Source organism: Monosiga brevicollis, genomic scaffold (genome assembly GCF_000002865.3).
Source record: "Monosiga brevicollis MX1 MONBRscaffold_22 genomic scaffold, whole genome shotgun sequence".
Lineage (NCBI taxonomy): Eukaryota > Choanoflagellata > Craspedida > Salpingoecidae > Monosiga > Monosiga brevicollis.
The window spans coordinates 16,568-30,513 of NW_001865059.1; the positions used below are offsets into that span (position 1 = coordinate 16,568).

At 54.6% G+C, this 13,946-nt stretch overlaps 1 protein-coding gene across 1 annotated transcript in view; it reads right to left on the minus strand.

The window, feature by feature from the left end:
- Window positions 1-2,257: 2,257 nt before the first annotated feature.
- MONBRDRAFT_33611 (uncharacterized protein) overlaps window positions 2,258-13,946 on the minus strand; it is a gene marked incomplete at both ends in the record, with an annotated part of 17,517 nt that continues 5,828 nt past the window's right edge. The window contains 22 exons of the mRNA XM_001748313.1: window positions 2,258-2,335; window positions 2,540-6,853; window positions 7,007-8,235; window positions 8,386-9,718; window positions 9,875-10,015; window positions 10,118-10,243; window positions 10,331-10,411; window positions 10,498-10,560; window positions 10,681-10,789; window positions 10,926-11,025; window positions 11,152-11,227; window positions 11,317-11,403; window positions 11,482-11,527; window positions 11,650-11,747; window positions 11,995-12,159; window positions 12,251-12,322; window positions 12,438-12,589; window positions 12,692-12,732; window positions 12,875-12,961; window positions 13,048-13,119; window positions 13,198-13,357; window positions 13,451-13,625. Of these exons, the coding sequence (XP_001748365.1) occupies window positions 2,258-2,335; window positions 2,540-6,853; window positions 7,007-8,235; window positions 8,386-9,718; window positions 9,875-10,015; window positions 10,118-10,243; window positions 10,331-10,411; window positions 10,498-10,560; window positions 10,681-10,789; window positions 10,926-11,025; window positions 11,152-11,227; window positions 11,317-11,403; window positions 11,482-11,527; window positions 11,650-11,747; window positions 11,995-12,159; window positions 12,251-12,322; window positions 12,438-12,589; window positions 12,692-12,732; window positions 12,875-12,961; window positions 13,048-13,119; window positions 13,198-13,357; window positions 13,451-13,625 (8,805 nt within the window). The remainder of the gene's footprint in view (window positions 2,336-2,539; window positions 6,854-7,006; window positions 8,236-8,385; window positions 9,719-9,874; window positions 10,016-10,117; window positions 10,244-10,330; window positions 10,412-10,497; window positions 10,561-10,680; window positions 10,790-10,925; window positions 11,026-11,151; window positions 11,228-11,316; window positions 11,404-11,481; window positions 11,528-11,649; window positions 11,748-11,994; window positions 12,160-12,250; window positions 12,323-12,437; window positions 12,590-12,691; window positions 12,733-12,874; window positions 12,962-13,047; window positions 13,120-13,197; window positions 13,358-13,450; window positions 13,626-13,946) is intronic.

Sequence of the window (13,946 nt, forward strand, 5' to 3'; positions counted from 1 at the left end):
ACCTCTCTGTTCGGCTTCCCCCTCTCTTCTCGAAAGCGAAGGGCTCCAAGCCGATCTCTCCGTCGTCGTCGTCGTCGTCGTCGTCGTCGTCGCACACATGCGGGCGCGTCCGGCAGCAAGAGCAAGGACCTCAGAGCAGAGCAGAAGGCTGACTGTCGTCTTTGTCAAAGTGTTCGAGTAAGGGATTTGGGTTTGGCCACAAATCTGCAACTGTCGCCATGCCCGAGGGGCCAGAGCTCCATTACATGGCCTCCTTCATCAACCGTGTGGCTGAGCAGCATGCCCCTTTCCAACGAGTCAGCACCAGCAGGCTCGCTACAAACCCCCGCAAGCATCCAGGTGCGCAGGGCTCGACGTGCGACAAGGCTTGGTGCATGCCACGCCAAAATTAACCCAGAAACCTGTTTGCTTTCTTTGTCTTTGCTCGACGATTTTGCTGCCAAGCCCTGCCTAAATTGCCCAAGCATTTCACTCTGCGTGCTGAAAGCCACGGCAAAGAATTGCGCATCGAGGTGCTTAATGCTCGGTCCAAGTCCCGTGTCAAGTAAGTTGAAGTGCTCTTTTGGCTTCTTCTTGTTGTTCTCATCATGACGGTGACGCCTCTTTCGTTGCTGGGGTTTATCAGGCCTGCAGCGAGCTTGGTGATGACCATGGGGATGGTGCGTTTCCCATTTTGGACCCGCCTTGACCCGCTGAAGTTTGTTCACCTGACCGCTCACCTCATCCATGCTTTCTGTCCACATGTCAAAACAATGCCAGTCGGGCAACTTTTACTGGCTGGCTGCAGCCGATTTGGATCAACACCCGCATGCTCATTTGCGTTTTCACGCCGCCAAAGGCGTGCTCTGCTACGAAGATCCACGTCGGTCTGTGTGGGCGCCTACGCACCTCGGCAAATTGCAAGACACCGTCATAAAATCCAGGTCGATGGCAGCCAATAACTGAGCGGTTTCTTCTTTTCCGTAGGTTTGGTGGATGGAGAATAGGGCACGCCTGGTCTTCTGAACGAGGACCATGTGTCATTCAAACTGGCATTGGTGAGTTTGCAACTCACATAAAAGCACACCTGTCCGATAAGATATTGCAAACAGTACGTCAAGCAAACACATCATCATGATCAAACTCGCAGCAACACCTCTCTCCAGTGGTTTTATCTCATGGGGCCTCCCCCAGCAAGCCATCTGTAGCATCATGATGGACCAGCGATATTTCAACGGCATTGGAAATTACTTGCGCGCAGAAATTTTGCACCGGTATGCGGCGCTTCGTGGCTGGTCAAAGTGGCTGCGTCAAGCATTTGATTGGTGGCTCACAATCCAATCTCCCTGCACCCCACCTCATCTTTGGTCCCGGTGTCTCAAAGGGCCAACATCCACCCTTTTGCGCAGGCAGCGGAGGTGCTGGCCAAAGCTGTCGCCTGCAGTCCCACGCAAGGCTTGCTGGCCATCATGCGCGCAGTTTTAACCGAATCCTCAGAGATTCTCAACGAATACGGCTTTGCCTTGGGTGATGAGCAGCGCAATGCCGCATTTGTCAATTGGTTACAGTGCTATGGCAAGTTGGCCAAAGCACTTGACGCCCAACGGCGAACCATCTGGTACGCATACCAGAACCCAACCCTTCCAACTCCCAAGTGTTTCCAACACGTTTCTTGCTCGATTGTAAAATTTCAAATTAGCCACAGCCCCTGATAGTCGGTCTCATCTGATCTATTGACATTAACAACACCTTAACAAGCGCGTTCTGGCATTGCCATGGCAGGTTTGGCCTATCCACTCCAAAGCATAAGGTAATGGTGCTTCCTCCAAACTATGACGAGCGAATGCTTCGCCGTGAGTTTTTGGGACGCGCCGCAGTGGCACAAACGCAAGTCTTGGCACACGCCTCATCGCCGTTGCTAGCCCCCGATTTTCTCAAGAAGCGCCGCGGTAAGCGAGCACACTCTGAACCAGCATCCTCCCTAAATTCAAGTTCAGACGCCGCCGAAGCAGCCCAAAACATGCCGCATGCAGCGGACCAAACGGAGCGGCGCCCCAACCGGCTGTAAAGGCATCCCACTTTGGGACGAGCACCGAGCTAGAACATGACATTGTCCCACTCCCACGAACCCGCCGGAAAATGAAAATTTGCCCCGAGCCACGCGCTACAGGTCAAGAGGTCACCCCAAACATCCGACCGCGACGCAGCCCCCGGTTGGTCCTACAAAGAAACGATTCAAGCGTCTAAACTAGAGTAAAATGAGCATCCTGATGGATACTCACACCCAGGGCGTCCAGCCCTCGAACATACGGCACAGATTGTCAATCGAGATTGCCTCGCGAATGACAGCATCCACCTAAAACAACACAATAGATGGGAAATTCATGTGAGAAGGCCCGGTCCATGCCCGTAATTTTGAAAAAAAAAAAAAAAACAAAAAAAACAAAAACAAAAAACAAAACAAAAACAAAACAAAACAAAACAAAACAAAAAAAAAAAAACATTTCTCGACGCAAGCACAGAAATACACACAATCACCCAAAAGCAAGAAGCAACGCACCTGGTCCGAAGTCGAGAGAGCCCCATCGTCCTTGCCGACTCGCCCCAACAACTTTTGACGGACTCGCGACCAAATGGCTAGAGCATACTTGCTCCGTTGCGGCGCATTATTGGCCATCTCAGAGGTCATCTTTGCAGTTTCGTTCTCAGTATCAACAACGCCACTTGTCTCCTCCACAAGCGCATCGCCCGCAGCGCTGTGCAGCGAGACCAAAGCATCATGGGAGCGGCCCACGGCATTTGCCAAGTCGCGGAAGTCTGGCGTCTGGTCGTTGGCGATGAGACGCACAAGGTCCTTTTGCACCCTGGTAGAACCATCTTTGTCGGCTGTGTCCGACGGAAGGGTGCTTTGTGTCCACGATTCAAGAAGCTCACTAGGCTCGGCGGCCTGTAGCACCTCGACAAGGTTGCCAAGCAAGTCCACAGCATCGTCGGCACGCTGAAACCAATCTGCAAATGCATTACGCAACACGCGTACTTCTTGGCGGTTTGCCATGCTCGCCTCCAGCAGAGGGTCCAGCTCCTCCACGAGAAATTTGAACTCCAGAACGGCATTGCGAATCAGGTCATTGGCTTCCTCAACCTGCTCTCCTAGCCCTGGTAGCGTCTTGCGCAATTGGCTCTCCTGCTGGCGAGTTTGACCAACCAACTTTGGCACCTGAAGCTGCCGCTCAGCAAGCCATGCACGTGACAAGTAGCCATCCGGTGCATGTTCCTTCAATCCTTCAGGCAATCGAGCCTCCAGCGTTGCCGCACTGGCGCGGTGCCTTTCCAGCTGTTCACACGACATGCGCAGGCGCTCCAACAAGGTGCTGTGGCGCTGTTCAAGCGCTTTCGTGTCATCAACCATCATGCGGAACGTCTCAAAATGTACTGAGGCGGTGGTGACGCCGATAAGCAGGCTGCAGGTCTTGTGGTCGTGCAGCAGACGGGAGGCATCCGCTTGAAGCTGCTGCTCGAAAGCGATGGCAAGCTCGCTGGCCGTCTTGCTGGAGCTTGCACTCCAGCGCACGCGCTGCAACAGAGCTTGTGCCTTTTCGTCGTATGCGGCCTGCACTTCTCGAGATTCTTTGTGGGACGCTTCCAGCCTTTGAGTGGCCGAGCGGAGCTCTCGCACCGTCTTGAGCAATTCCGAAACAAATGGAGCGGGTGATGTGTCAAGGAGGTGCGGGGCATGCACCCATTCGAAATGGCGCAAGTGCCGCTCCGAGGCCTGGACTGCAGCCTGTGCCTTTTCTAAATCACGCTGCAGCATGGCAATCTGTCGATATTCAACAAGAGTTTCGAGCGAACCCTCAACCAAACGCTGTGCCTGAGTCATGCGGTCAGATCGCGTCGCATTGTGTGAAATGGCCCGGCGAGTAAAGTTGTCCAGTAGTTCGGCATCTGACGGCATCTCGCTACCAGATGCCCAGTGGTCAGCACCCATCTTAATGGCATTGACCCCCAAATCAAGGAGACGGCCGGCAACATAGCAGCGAATACCTTGCGGAAGAACTTGGTGAAAACGCTGTTTAAACAGCTCCGCGTGGTAGTCGCGGAGTTTGTCTTCGGCCGCCAGAAGAGATGCTGGCTCGTCCTCATCGCCCGCTGCAGACTCGCGCTTGCTTGTTTGCTGCTCATGCACTCGCAACAGGGCCTTGAGTGCCCCCACGGCCGCGTCCAGCGCTTGAAGGCGACTCAAGGCCGTCTCAAAGGCAAGATCATCCGTAAAAGCCGGAAAGACTTGGTTAATGCCCGCCCAAGCCCACGGGGATTTGATGGTAGCCAGTTCAGCCCAGCGCTGAAGCAACACGTCACTGGCGCCTGCAAGGCGCATGCTAACTCGTTGGATACTCGCCCCAAATGCCGACCGAGGCAGCTTTGCAAATCGCTCCTCTGTTACAGCGCAAATCTCGGCGCGTAGAGGTCCGGATACACGGTCCGAGACACTGGCATTCACCGCATTTTTCAAAAGACGGTGTAGACCACTCAAGTCCTGTATCAGTTGGCGAGCGTCGGCAACCGCGTCGGCGTCTGCTTGCATATGTTCATAGAGCTCTTCCACTAGGCGTGGTACGTCCATGAGCGACGACTCAAGTCGACGGAGCGCACTCACTGTCACCGACAAGGTGCTACACAGCGCTTGGGCTTCCGGTCGCACCTCGGCTTGCTCTGGTACTACAACGGTTAAATCCAAATCGACTAGGTGCTGCAACTCGTGTGTAGTCTCAAGCACGCAAAGTAGATCTCGTGTTTTGATGATACGTTGCGCTCCGTGCTCCAGTTGCTGGATTGGTTTGCAGCGATTCAGGAGGGCCTGGAGCAGAACCAAGCGCAGGGCAAGGAGCTGCTGTCCTGGGATGCCGCCAGCATCGGCCGTGGCTAAAGCGGCAATGTTAGCACGCTGCTCATCGATTCGGGCCTGCAACACCGTGACATCCCTCAAGCGGCCTTGGCGCTGCTCAACGTCTCGCAAGCCGCGGCGGGCCGCTTCGCAGTCCCGGGTAAGGATGGCATGCCGTGACGCCAATGGGGCGGTCAGAGCGCGCGGCAGGGTCTGCTCCACCTCTCGCAGCATGGCCAAGCACGTGGCCGAGCTTGGGTTGGCAAGCACTGTCTCAAAAATCAGTCTCCATTTGTGCACACGATTCTGGGGCAGGACTTCCGGTGGATAGGAGAGGGCCACTCGAATGTAGCCCTGCAGGCGCCCTGCAACTTCAAGCATGTGCTCGTGACGATTGCTCATAACCCGGCGCGCTGCAGCTCGTGCAAACTGCAGCTCATTGAGCGCACCGTTCTGGCCGATCGTGCCCATAAATCGGTCAAAGTTCTCCGGCGTGGCTGAGATCGCTCCGGGCGCCACCTCTAAAGCTGCAAGCACCTCCTTCAGCTGGCCCGTCTTGATGGCCTGAAAAGCGACTAGGTGCTGATCATACCACGAATTGCACGAGCGGTGAGACTCCTTAATCTGCTCGAGCAACTGATTGACAGCGCTTTGCTGCTTCTTCTCGTGCTCGTACAGGGCCTCCAACGGCTCGAGCGTTTGTTGTGTGCTGGCATTGGCCTGCCGCAACAGCTGTAGCTCTCGCTCGAAGCCACGAAGCTCATCAATGGCACCAAGATATTCACGAAGACCGCGGAGAGCCTCATCTGCCGCCTTCGCACCTTGGGGCAAGGCCGCGGTCAAACGCCCCCGATTGGCAAGAAGTGGGGACTTCATCTCATCAATGCGAGCCGAAAGCAGGCTCTCGTTCATGTCTTGCTCCATCGCACGCCGCTTGGCCATTTCCTGCGCGTCTTTGGCCCAATCGACAAGCGGGTCATGCACAAAGGCTTCAAGCAGCGTAAGGAGCACTTCCTTCGAACGCTTGAGCTCGCGCAGCGTAAACTCCGCATGCTGGCGGAAGGGCCCATGCAGGCCAGCAATCCCGAGCGCTTCCACAAAATTGGCGGAGAGACGAAAGGGTACCTGCTCTGGCACGCGCAACTTGGTTCCCTTTTCAAAGGCGACGTTGTAATCAATGTGAACAAGCTCGCCCGTGTGCGCATCGAGAAGGATGTTGTCCAGGTGGCGGTCACCCAGCCCAACCACGTAGCCAATCATCGAATTGACTGCTAGACTGGACGTATAGTTTCCCAATACCTCGAGCCAAGCGGCCGATGAGGGGCTCATCACATGCAATTCACGCGACAAAATCTGATTCGAGGTCTTTGAAAGCGTTTTGAAGGCGCGGCGCAGGGCTTCGAGGGGCCACTGCTCACGAGGCGTGCCCTTGCGCACGTTCATGCGATCCAAAACCTGACGCAGCTCGACTTGAAACTGGTGCTGTGGTCGAAGGGGTGCGCTTGGCGCACGCTTGCTCTTCTTGGCCTGATGCTCAGCGCGCTGCGCCTCGTACTCGGCTTGCTGCCAGGTTCGATACAGCTGAAACATGGGGACCGTATGATCCACCCACTGAATCAAGCCACTCCGTGGACCAAGAGGCGTAACATTGTAGTTGCGTGCGCGAACATGAGATCGCGCGTGGCGCGCTCGGGGTGCAAGCAAGGCATTAATCGTGTCGAGAATCTGCATCATTCGCTCATCCAAGTGCAGGTCTTCCATGCCTTTGAACAGGAACTTGTACCGGTGCCCATCTGTTCCAAGCAATGTCAGCCTTTTGGGCTTTGTTTTGGATGGCAGGACGTGGACTTCGGGCTGAAAGGATTGGATCAGAACGACGCTTGATCGGCGGGATGTTGGGTGTGGCGTAGGTTCGGCGGTGCTTTCATGAGGCCCGTCGGTCACAGGCAGAGCATCAACGCCTGGCATGGACACGTTGGTCACAGTGCTCTGGGCAAGGCGTGGTGAAATTTCATGTAAAGTCAGGGCTGAGCGCGCGGCAACTGCTTGGGTGAGGCGTTCAAGTAGGCGGTGGAAAGGCGCGACGGCTCGGTCCACAGAATAGCCAAAATGTTGTGCATCGTCGAGCCGAGCTGCTCGAACGGCTGGGGTTGTTAGTGCATCAATGGTCGCATCAATGATCGGAGAAAACTCCGTGATGAACCACTGTTCATGCTTCGTCTCCGCCTCGCGCGCTGTGGTCTTGGCTTTGAGCGAGCGCATCGCTTCAATGATGGGCGTCAGAATGGCAGCATGCTTTTGCATCATGAGACGTTGCTTTTGTGCGGCCAGAAGACTATCGTTCTGTGCCAAGCGCGCCAGCTCATCCTCCAATTGGCGCAATCGACGTGCAAGATCCGGCTGGAGGTGCGTCATCAAGTCCAACCAGCGTTCCTCCCAGAGGACAGTTATACGCTGCAATTCGCTGATCATGGCCTCAAGTTCAGCGACCATGGCATGGTCATGTTCTTGAAGGCTGAGGCGAATGGCTTGAAAGCTGTTTTTGGTGATCTTGTCTGTGGCAGAGGTCAGGCCCACCACACTGGGATACAGCAAAGCGTGAGGGGCAAACTGGCCCACGCGGATAAGGAGCTGGACAATCGTCTGGCGGACAATTTCAGAGCGCACGCCCACGCGGCTAAATAGCTGCGGGACGATTGCCACCCAAGGTTCAGCGATGCTCTGGGCAAAGCCATAGGCCAAAACATCATACAAGTCTTGGCCGTAGCGTTCCAGCAGACGGATGAGCCGCAGAGTTGCGGTCAGACGGCCCTCGTTGGCATGGCCCAGCTGATTGGCAGTGCCAACATAGTGTAGACGGAGCGCCGCAAAGTACTGCCGTGCAGCAATGTTGAAGAGATGAAGCGCGCGCAAGTGGATCTGGTTCCACAGCTGCTCAAAGCGGTCCAGCACTTGTACCTGAGCCTTGGGCAATTGGGCGAGGACTGCCTGACGAAGAGCGCTGGTGCTGGTTGCTCGCAGCTCTTCGAGGGGTTGCTCGTGGTGCAGCGAATGTGAGTCACCCACATGCCAGGAACCCAACGCCCGCTCAATAGCCGCTCTGGCCTGTGGCTCACTGTGAGGCGCATTGTAAAGGGATAGCATGGTATTCTCATAATCTTGAATCAGCGCCTCAGCTTGCTGACGCTCGTGCTGGGTCAAAAGGATCACGGTGCCGGGGGCCTGCTTCTCAACGAACCGCTTTGCCTCGCTGTAACACCAACTGGCGAATTGCAGCTGAGCCTTTGCATATTCCGGGTGCAGAATGCTGGCCAAATGCAAGCTTCGTCCGATGAAAACCGAGCTCGGCTTGCCGCGCCCTTCGTGAACATCTATTGGCCCAGTCACAAGGCTCACGTGTAAGTCAGATCAACCAGCCAAGTACTGGACAAGACCGCCTCAAAAAGGCAAAGAGAGTAGCAATCACACACACACGATCAAGGTACTATCATGCAAATCGGTGTGACATGCCAAGAACGTACCATCAAGAAGCTGATTGTCATCATGGGCCAGTGGAAAACTGGGCTGACTTTCGGCAGCTCGGCACAATTGCAACACCTGCTCTGCACAGTCTTCGGGCAGGCGCAGCTCTGGGGTTTGGCGAATGTGCTTGCAGAGTTTGAGTAGCGCACGTGAAGGCAGAGGACCGCGTCCAGCACGGAAAGTGATGTCCAAATTCTCCTGCGTTGCAGCAGAGGCAACGACACGAAGGAGACCTTGGGCACCTTCATCGGTCTGTCCCCGAGCAAGGGCTTGTTTCGCATGCTCGTACAATTCTGCGGCAGGACCGCCAACCGAGGTTGATGAGTCCACCAGGAATCGGGCAGCGGTCTGCAAGTTGCCTGTTCGACGCGCCATGCGCGCCACTCGCAATCGGAACATCGACGAGGGACCCTCGCCAATAAGATTTGTGTGCTGCTTGAGGAAGCCCACGATTCGCTGCATGGCAATGAGGTCGGCCAAAGTCACGTCGTTGGTCTCCGCAGCAGTCTCCAAAAGAGACAACGGAAACCCAGCTTCACTGCGATGTACGCTGCTGCGAGACGGGCCAGTGACCGAGTCTTCAACTTTGAGCTGTGCGGATGGGGCCAAAGCGTAGACTAGGGCGCCAATGCAGCTCAGGCGCGTGGTGAGTTGAATGTTGGCATATCCTGAGGTCCCAGTGGCTCCACACAACATGCCACTCAAGCGTTCCTGGGATGTGGTCAAGCGGTTGAACGCTGCAGTCGTAGATGCTGGCGACGCGCCTGATGCATGCTGAGCCATTGCCAACAACATCGCCTCATCCGCTTCTCGCAAACATGCATGCCAGGTCCAAGTATTGGCACCATGTCCGGAAACTCCTGTGCTAGTGGTAGAACCCCCGTTGAAAGCGGCACCGTGCAAGACCTCAATGGTCGAATGATAGTCAGCCTCATCGAAAAATTGCCAGGCCTTGGAGCTGACTGCTTCACGTTGGGCAGCTTGGGCAGCATGGATAAGCACATCACGGTCTTGATGTTGCGCGGACAGGGCTGCAAGGTCACGGTTGCAAGCTTCAAGTGCCTGCCAGTCTGCAAGGGCAACGGCTGCCTTGATGCTGGCTTGCAATACAAAGTCAGCTTCTGCCCGGTGAGGCTGTGGGAACAAAGGTTGCGCTTCCGTTGATGAGGTTGGGTCGGGCGATGTGCAAGCAGCTACAAAATGGGCACGGTGCTCGTCGGCCTTGCCACGGGCTCGCTCGTAGTTGGTACTGGCCAGCGCATGAACGACATCCACAAAGGAAAACCAAATGCAATGGCCATCCGCACGCGTGGCCCCGCTTTGAAGCATAGCCTACACACAGCGACCAAGCAAGAGACAAAACAAGAAACACGTTAGTGCAAGTTGATGCTCGGTCAAATAATACTGTGCAGAAGAAATAAAACAACGGCCACATCCAGTCACGGTCACCAAGTGCCATGCAGCTCAAAGCATTGATTGGCGGCATACCTGTGGGAGATGGCGACGAAGGAAAGTCTGGAGGCCGATGAGGTCATCAGCTCGCCTTTCGTGCACCAGCACAGGTACCAGTGTGCAAAAAGTGTACAGGACTTGGATGGCAGCGTTCATCATGTCTTCAGGTTTGGCTTGCTGCAAAGTTGGCCAGGTCACCGAGATGTGTCAAAACAAAAAAGGTCGGGAAAGAATGTAGAGAATGCTCAAGTCTGGCGATGCAACGAGGAAGAAACCCACCTTGAGAAGCCGAACCAGGTCCTTCAGGCGCGCATAGCCGTGGCGAATGGCATCGGCATGTGCACCAAAAGCCGTCGTGACCACCAGTGAAGAGGCGTGTAAATTGCGCAGCCATTGATGACAAATCTATTGAGAACAACCCAGGTTTATGCGAGTAAAGAACAGCGGGTTGCATTCAGAACACAAAGCACGCCTGCGCTCAACGCGTGATACCTCGCGATTGCCCAAAAAGAAGGCAGAAGCACTTGTTGGCAGAGAAGGACGCATGGCAGTGCCGTGAATTGCGGCCAAAAGCTATATTAAAGTCAACATGGCGAATTCTGGTTATAACAAAGAGCTTTGGCAGCCACTAAAAAGTCGAGAGGGAGCATTGGGCGCACCTCACGTTCCATGGCACCGAGAAACTGCACGAAAGCGGCAACTTGCTGACGAAGCACAATCACCTGCAAAGGTCAGAGCGCGAGGCGCGAATAAGGACGATTCAACCGGAAAGCAGAACCGCCCCCCACAGGGAATAACACAATGAAAAGCAAAGGGGGAAAAAAAAAATGAGAGCGCCTGACATTGGGGGGGGACGCGTCCTTGGCCAGTAAGGTCTGGCGCGCGTTGGGTTGCAGAGACTGTGCCAGGTTGCGAATGACATCATTGACAGCCTTGAGCGTCTGTTCTGGCCTGTGTCAAACCGCGGCAGTGCAGAAAACGACGAGTCAGCAGCAGCCTTGAGACAAGGTTGATCAAGATACTGGGCTGAAAAACATCCACCACAAGCTACGACTTCCACAAACAAGCAATGTGTGGCTATACGTACGGGCCCAGCGGCGTGGTCAGCCGGTGCCGGATGAACGAGTGAGCAATGGGCAACAACAAGGTGTTGAGCAGGTCAGGTCGTGCAAGCTTGAGATCCAAGCCTGCTTCATCAACCCAATTCCGCGAGAGAGCGTGTACAAGGTGGGAGCCAAGCACCATGTCCCGCAACGACGTGGCCTCGCTTAGCGTGCTGTCTGCGTCATCGACGGCCGGGCGAAGGAGGGCACGCAAGACTCGTTTGTAGGTGTTGGGTCCGAAGGAAATATCGCCCGCCTTTCGCATGATGCCCAGTGCCAATCGCGTCTGACAGAGGTTGCGGGGACGGTGCAGGTGTTGAGAAAAGCTGTACGGCACGCTCGGGGCGAAATGTAGTTTGAGGGCCGGTAAGATACCTGGCGATGAAGGAGCGCTTGAGCAGTGTTCAAGTCGACACTGCCAAAGGGTAAGACGATCATCAACTCGGCAGCGGCCGCCGCTACCTGCAAAAAGGCGTGCCGTGAATGAAACGAAACAGTGTGTAAAACATCAAGTTTGGGAGCAGCAAGGAAGGCACAAACCTCATCGTCAACATCATTAATACGCTCCAATGCCAACAGAGCCGCGCTAATCAAAATTAAAAAGGCTGCGTGTAAGTGTCCTGACAATGTAAACAGGTCGCCCTGGCGGAGGCAACGCGGGCATGGCAACCCAACTATTCAATGGCAATGAATTCGGCAATAGCCTACCGTTTTGCGAGGGGCCCGGCAGCCAGGCCATTCGTTACCAAAGCATGTGCAGCCACGGTAGCTGCGAGGCGCACCGAGCTAACGTCCGCACAGCATATCTATTCATGAGGAAGGCGCCAAACGCTGACATCTCATGAACAATGACGCAGCGCACGCACCGCTCTGGCCGGCCGGCAAGTCGGTGAATTCCTCCAACAAGGCCTCTGAGCCGCATGGGGCCGGACAAAGCTTCGGCTGTCTCTCTCGGGTCAACGGCCTACGGGCGGTGCGGTGGAGAAAAAAAAAAAACTTGTTTCGTGAAAATGCTTGTTGACCCTCAGGCCAGGTTACATATCCGCAACACACCTGCCCAGCAAAGACAGCCGCTTGCGTGATCCAAGCAAGGCAAAAGAGCATGTGGTCATTCGGTAGAGCCGTCTCTCTGATGCAAAAAATCACAACCCCGTAAATCATGTCCAGTTCTGCCTGTGCCTCAGGGAGAGCTGCCGCTTGAATGAAGTGCGCGTGACTCTAAACAGAGTAAAGACGATGCAAATTGAGCAATCGAAGGCTTGTTTGTGGCTATAGCCTCCAGCAAATCGTCTTTCAGATCATCCCAAACCTTGCAGTAGGTGTACAGCACTTGAAGCAAAGCATACAAGGCCTCGGGAAAGCTGAGAGCCATTTGGGCAAACTGCCGAGGTTGCAAAGTGCGAGGTTATTATGACTCAAAGAACAAAAAGTTGGAGAAGAGCCGAAGGAAAACAAAGGCCACTTGCTTGAGGGTTGCCGCTGAAACTATCGTGTACCAACAGGTGTGGCAGGCTTGGTTCAAGGGCGCGCAAATCTAGCTGACTTGCATTGTTGCTCTGTGCAGCCAAGGGCCGAAGGGCTAGCAAATCAAACACGAACGCGGTGACGGCTTCTCGGGCCGTCAAGGTGCGACAGCTACCCATGTTGTCTAGCCACAATTTGAGACGGTATGTTTGGATGAGTGCTGCGCGAGGGTGCAGCAGCACGCATGGGAAGCTTGGCGACTTTGTCGCGGATTGAATGGGCTGACCATTGCTTGTGAGCTCCGAGGAATTGTCATCCACACCCGTTCTAACGCAATTCAAGCATAGCCATTATTAGACGCCGGAAACACATGTGTGCTATCATAGGATGCCAAAAGCCAAAAATCCCTTGTCACCGAGACGGCGAGGGAGAAAACGCCGCACAAGAGCTCTCAAAAAAGGTGACGTACTGTGTGCTGGCGTCAACAAGCGCTTCTGACTGTTGTCGTAAATCGCTTGCAATCAGCTGATATGCTTCGTGAAGCACGGCGGAGGAGCTGCATCGTATGGAAAGAACATGGGTGATATTGTTTCAGCTAACACGTTGAGACTGCAGAATTGTCGCGTGTGATGCAGAACGGACCCGTGCGTCAGCAAACTGGTGTAAATCTCCATGGTTAGCTCAACCACCTGCGTATGACCATGAAAACGCAAACTTGAACAGAAGCAACAACCAGCAAAGTGAGCAAAAGATAAGCAAAAGACCTGGTGTCAGGTGGTCATCAGAGCCTACCGGGAAAAAGGGGACTTGGGCTTCAGTAGGACGGTCGCAAAAGCCACGGGCAGGGATGCACCGCATGCACGCATTACGTCTTGTACATTGTGCAGCCATTGACAAAGGTCTGGGACCGAGGGTAGCTGCACGCTGAGCTGCAGCATCATGGTACGCAAGGCTGAATGTTTCAACGCACGAGCAGCAATGAGAAGGGGCAAGAGATGCGACTCGTGGTCAAACACAGATTGGGTAGTGAGACACGCCATCAGACCTGTGGTGGCGAACGGTGCAGCATGTGGGCCCGCAGAGAGGAAGAGAGAACACATGGTATCTCCGACGAGTTTCAAAAGGCTTTGTGAAAAGTTGGGATTCTCACCAACCCTTAACAGTCTGACAGGCGGTGGTGCAATGCTCATGAGCGATGCCTTGGAACTTGGACCTGCTGTCTACAACCTGATGGCCAAGCAAGATCCAAAAGGCTACCAACCGCTCGAGAAGTTCCATTCGCTTTGCGTGATCATAGGGTGGAGTGATGGCTTTCATCTTAGTAGAGGGAGCAAGGGCCATTGTCACGGCACAAAAGCAACGAAGCAAACTTTCAACCTTGATCAGGATGTTGCCTGATACTGTGGTCAAGCAAGCAACAATTTGAGTGTTGATGCAACGGTACACCGGCTTGGCAAAGATCAAGCGTATGGAAAAAAAAAACAGGCACAGAGGGAATTAAAAACAAAAAACGAACAACAAATACACAAAATAAACCAACG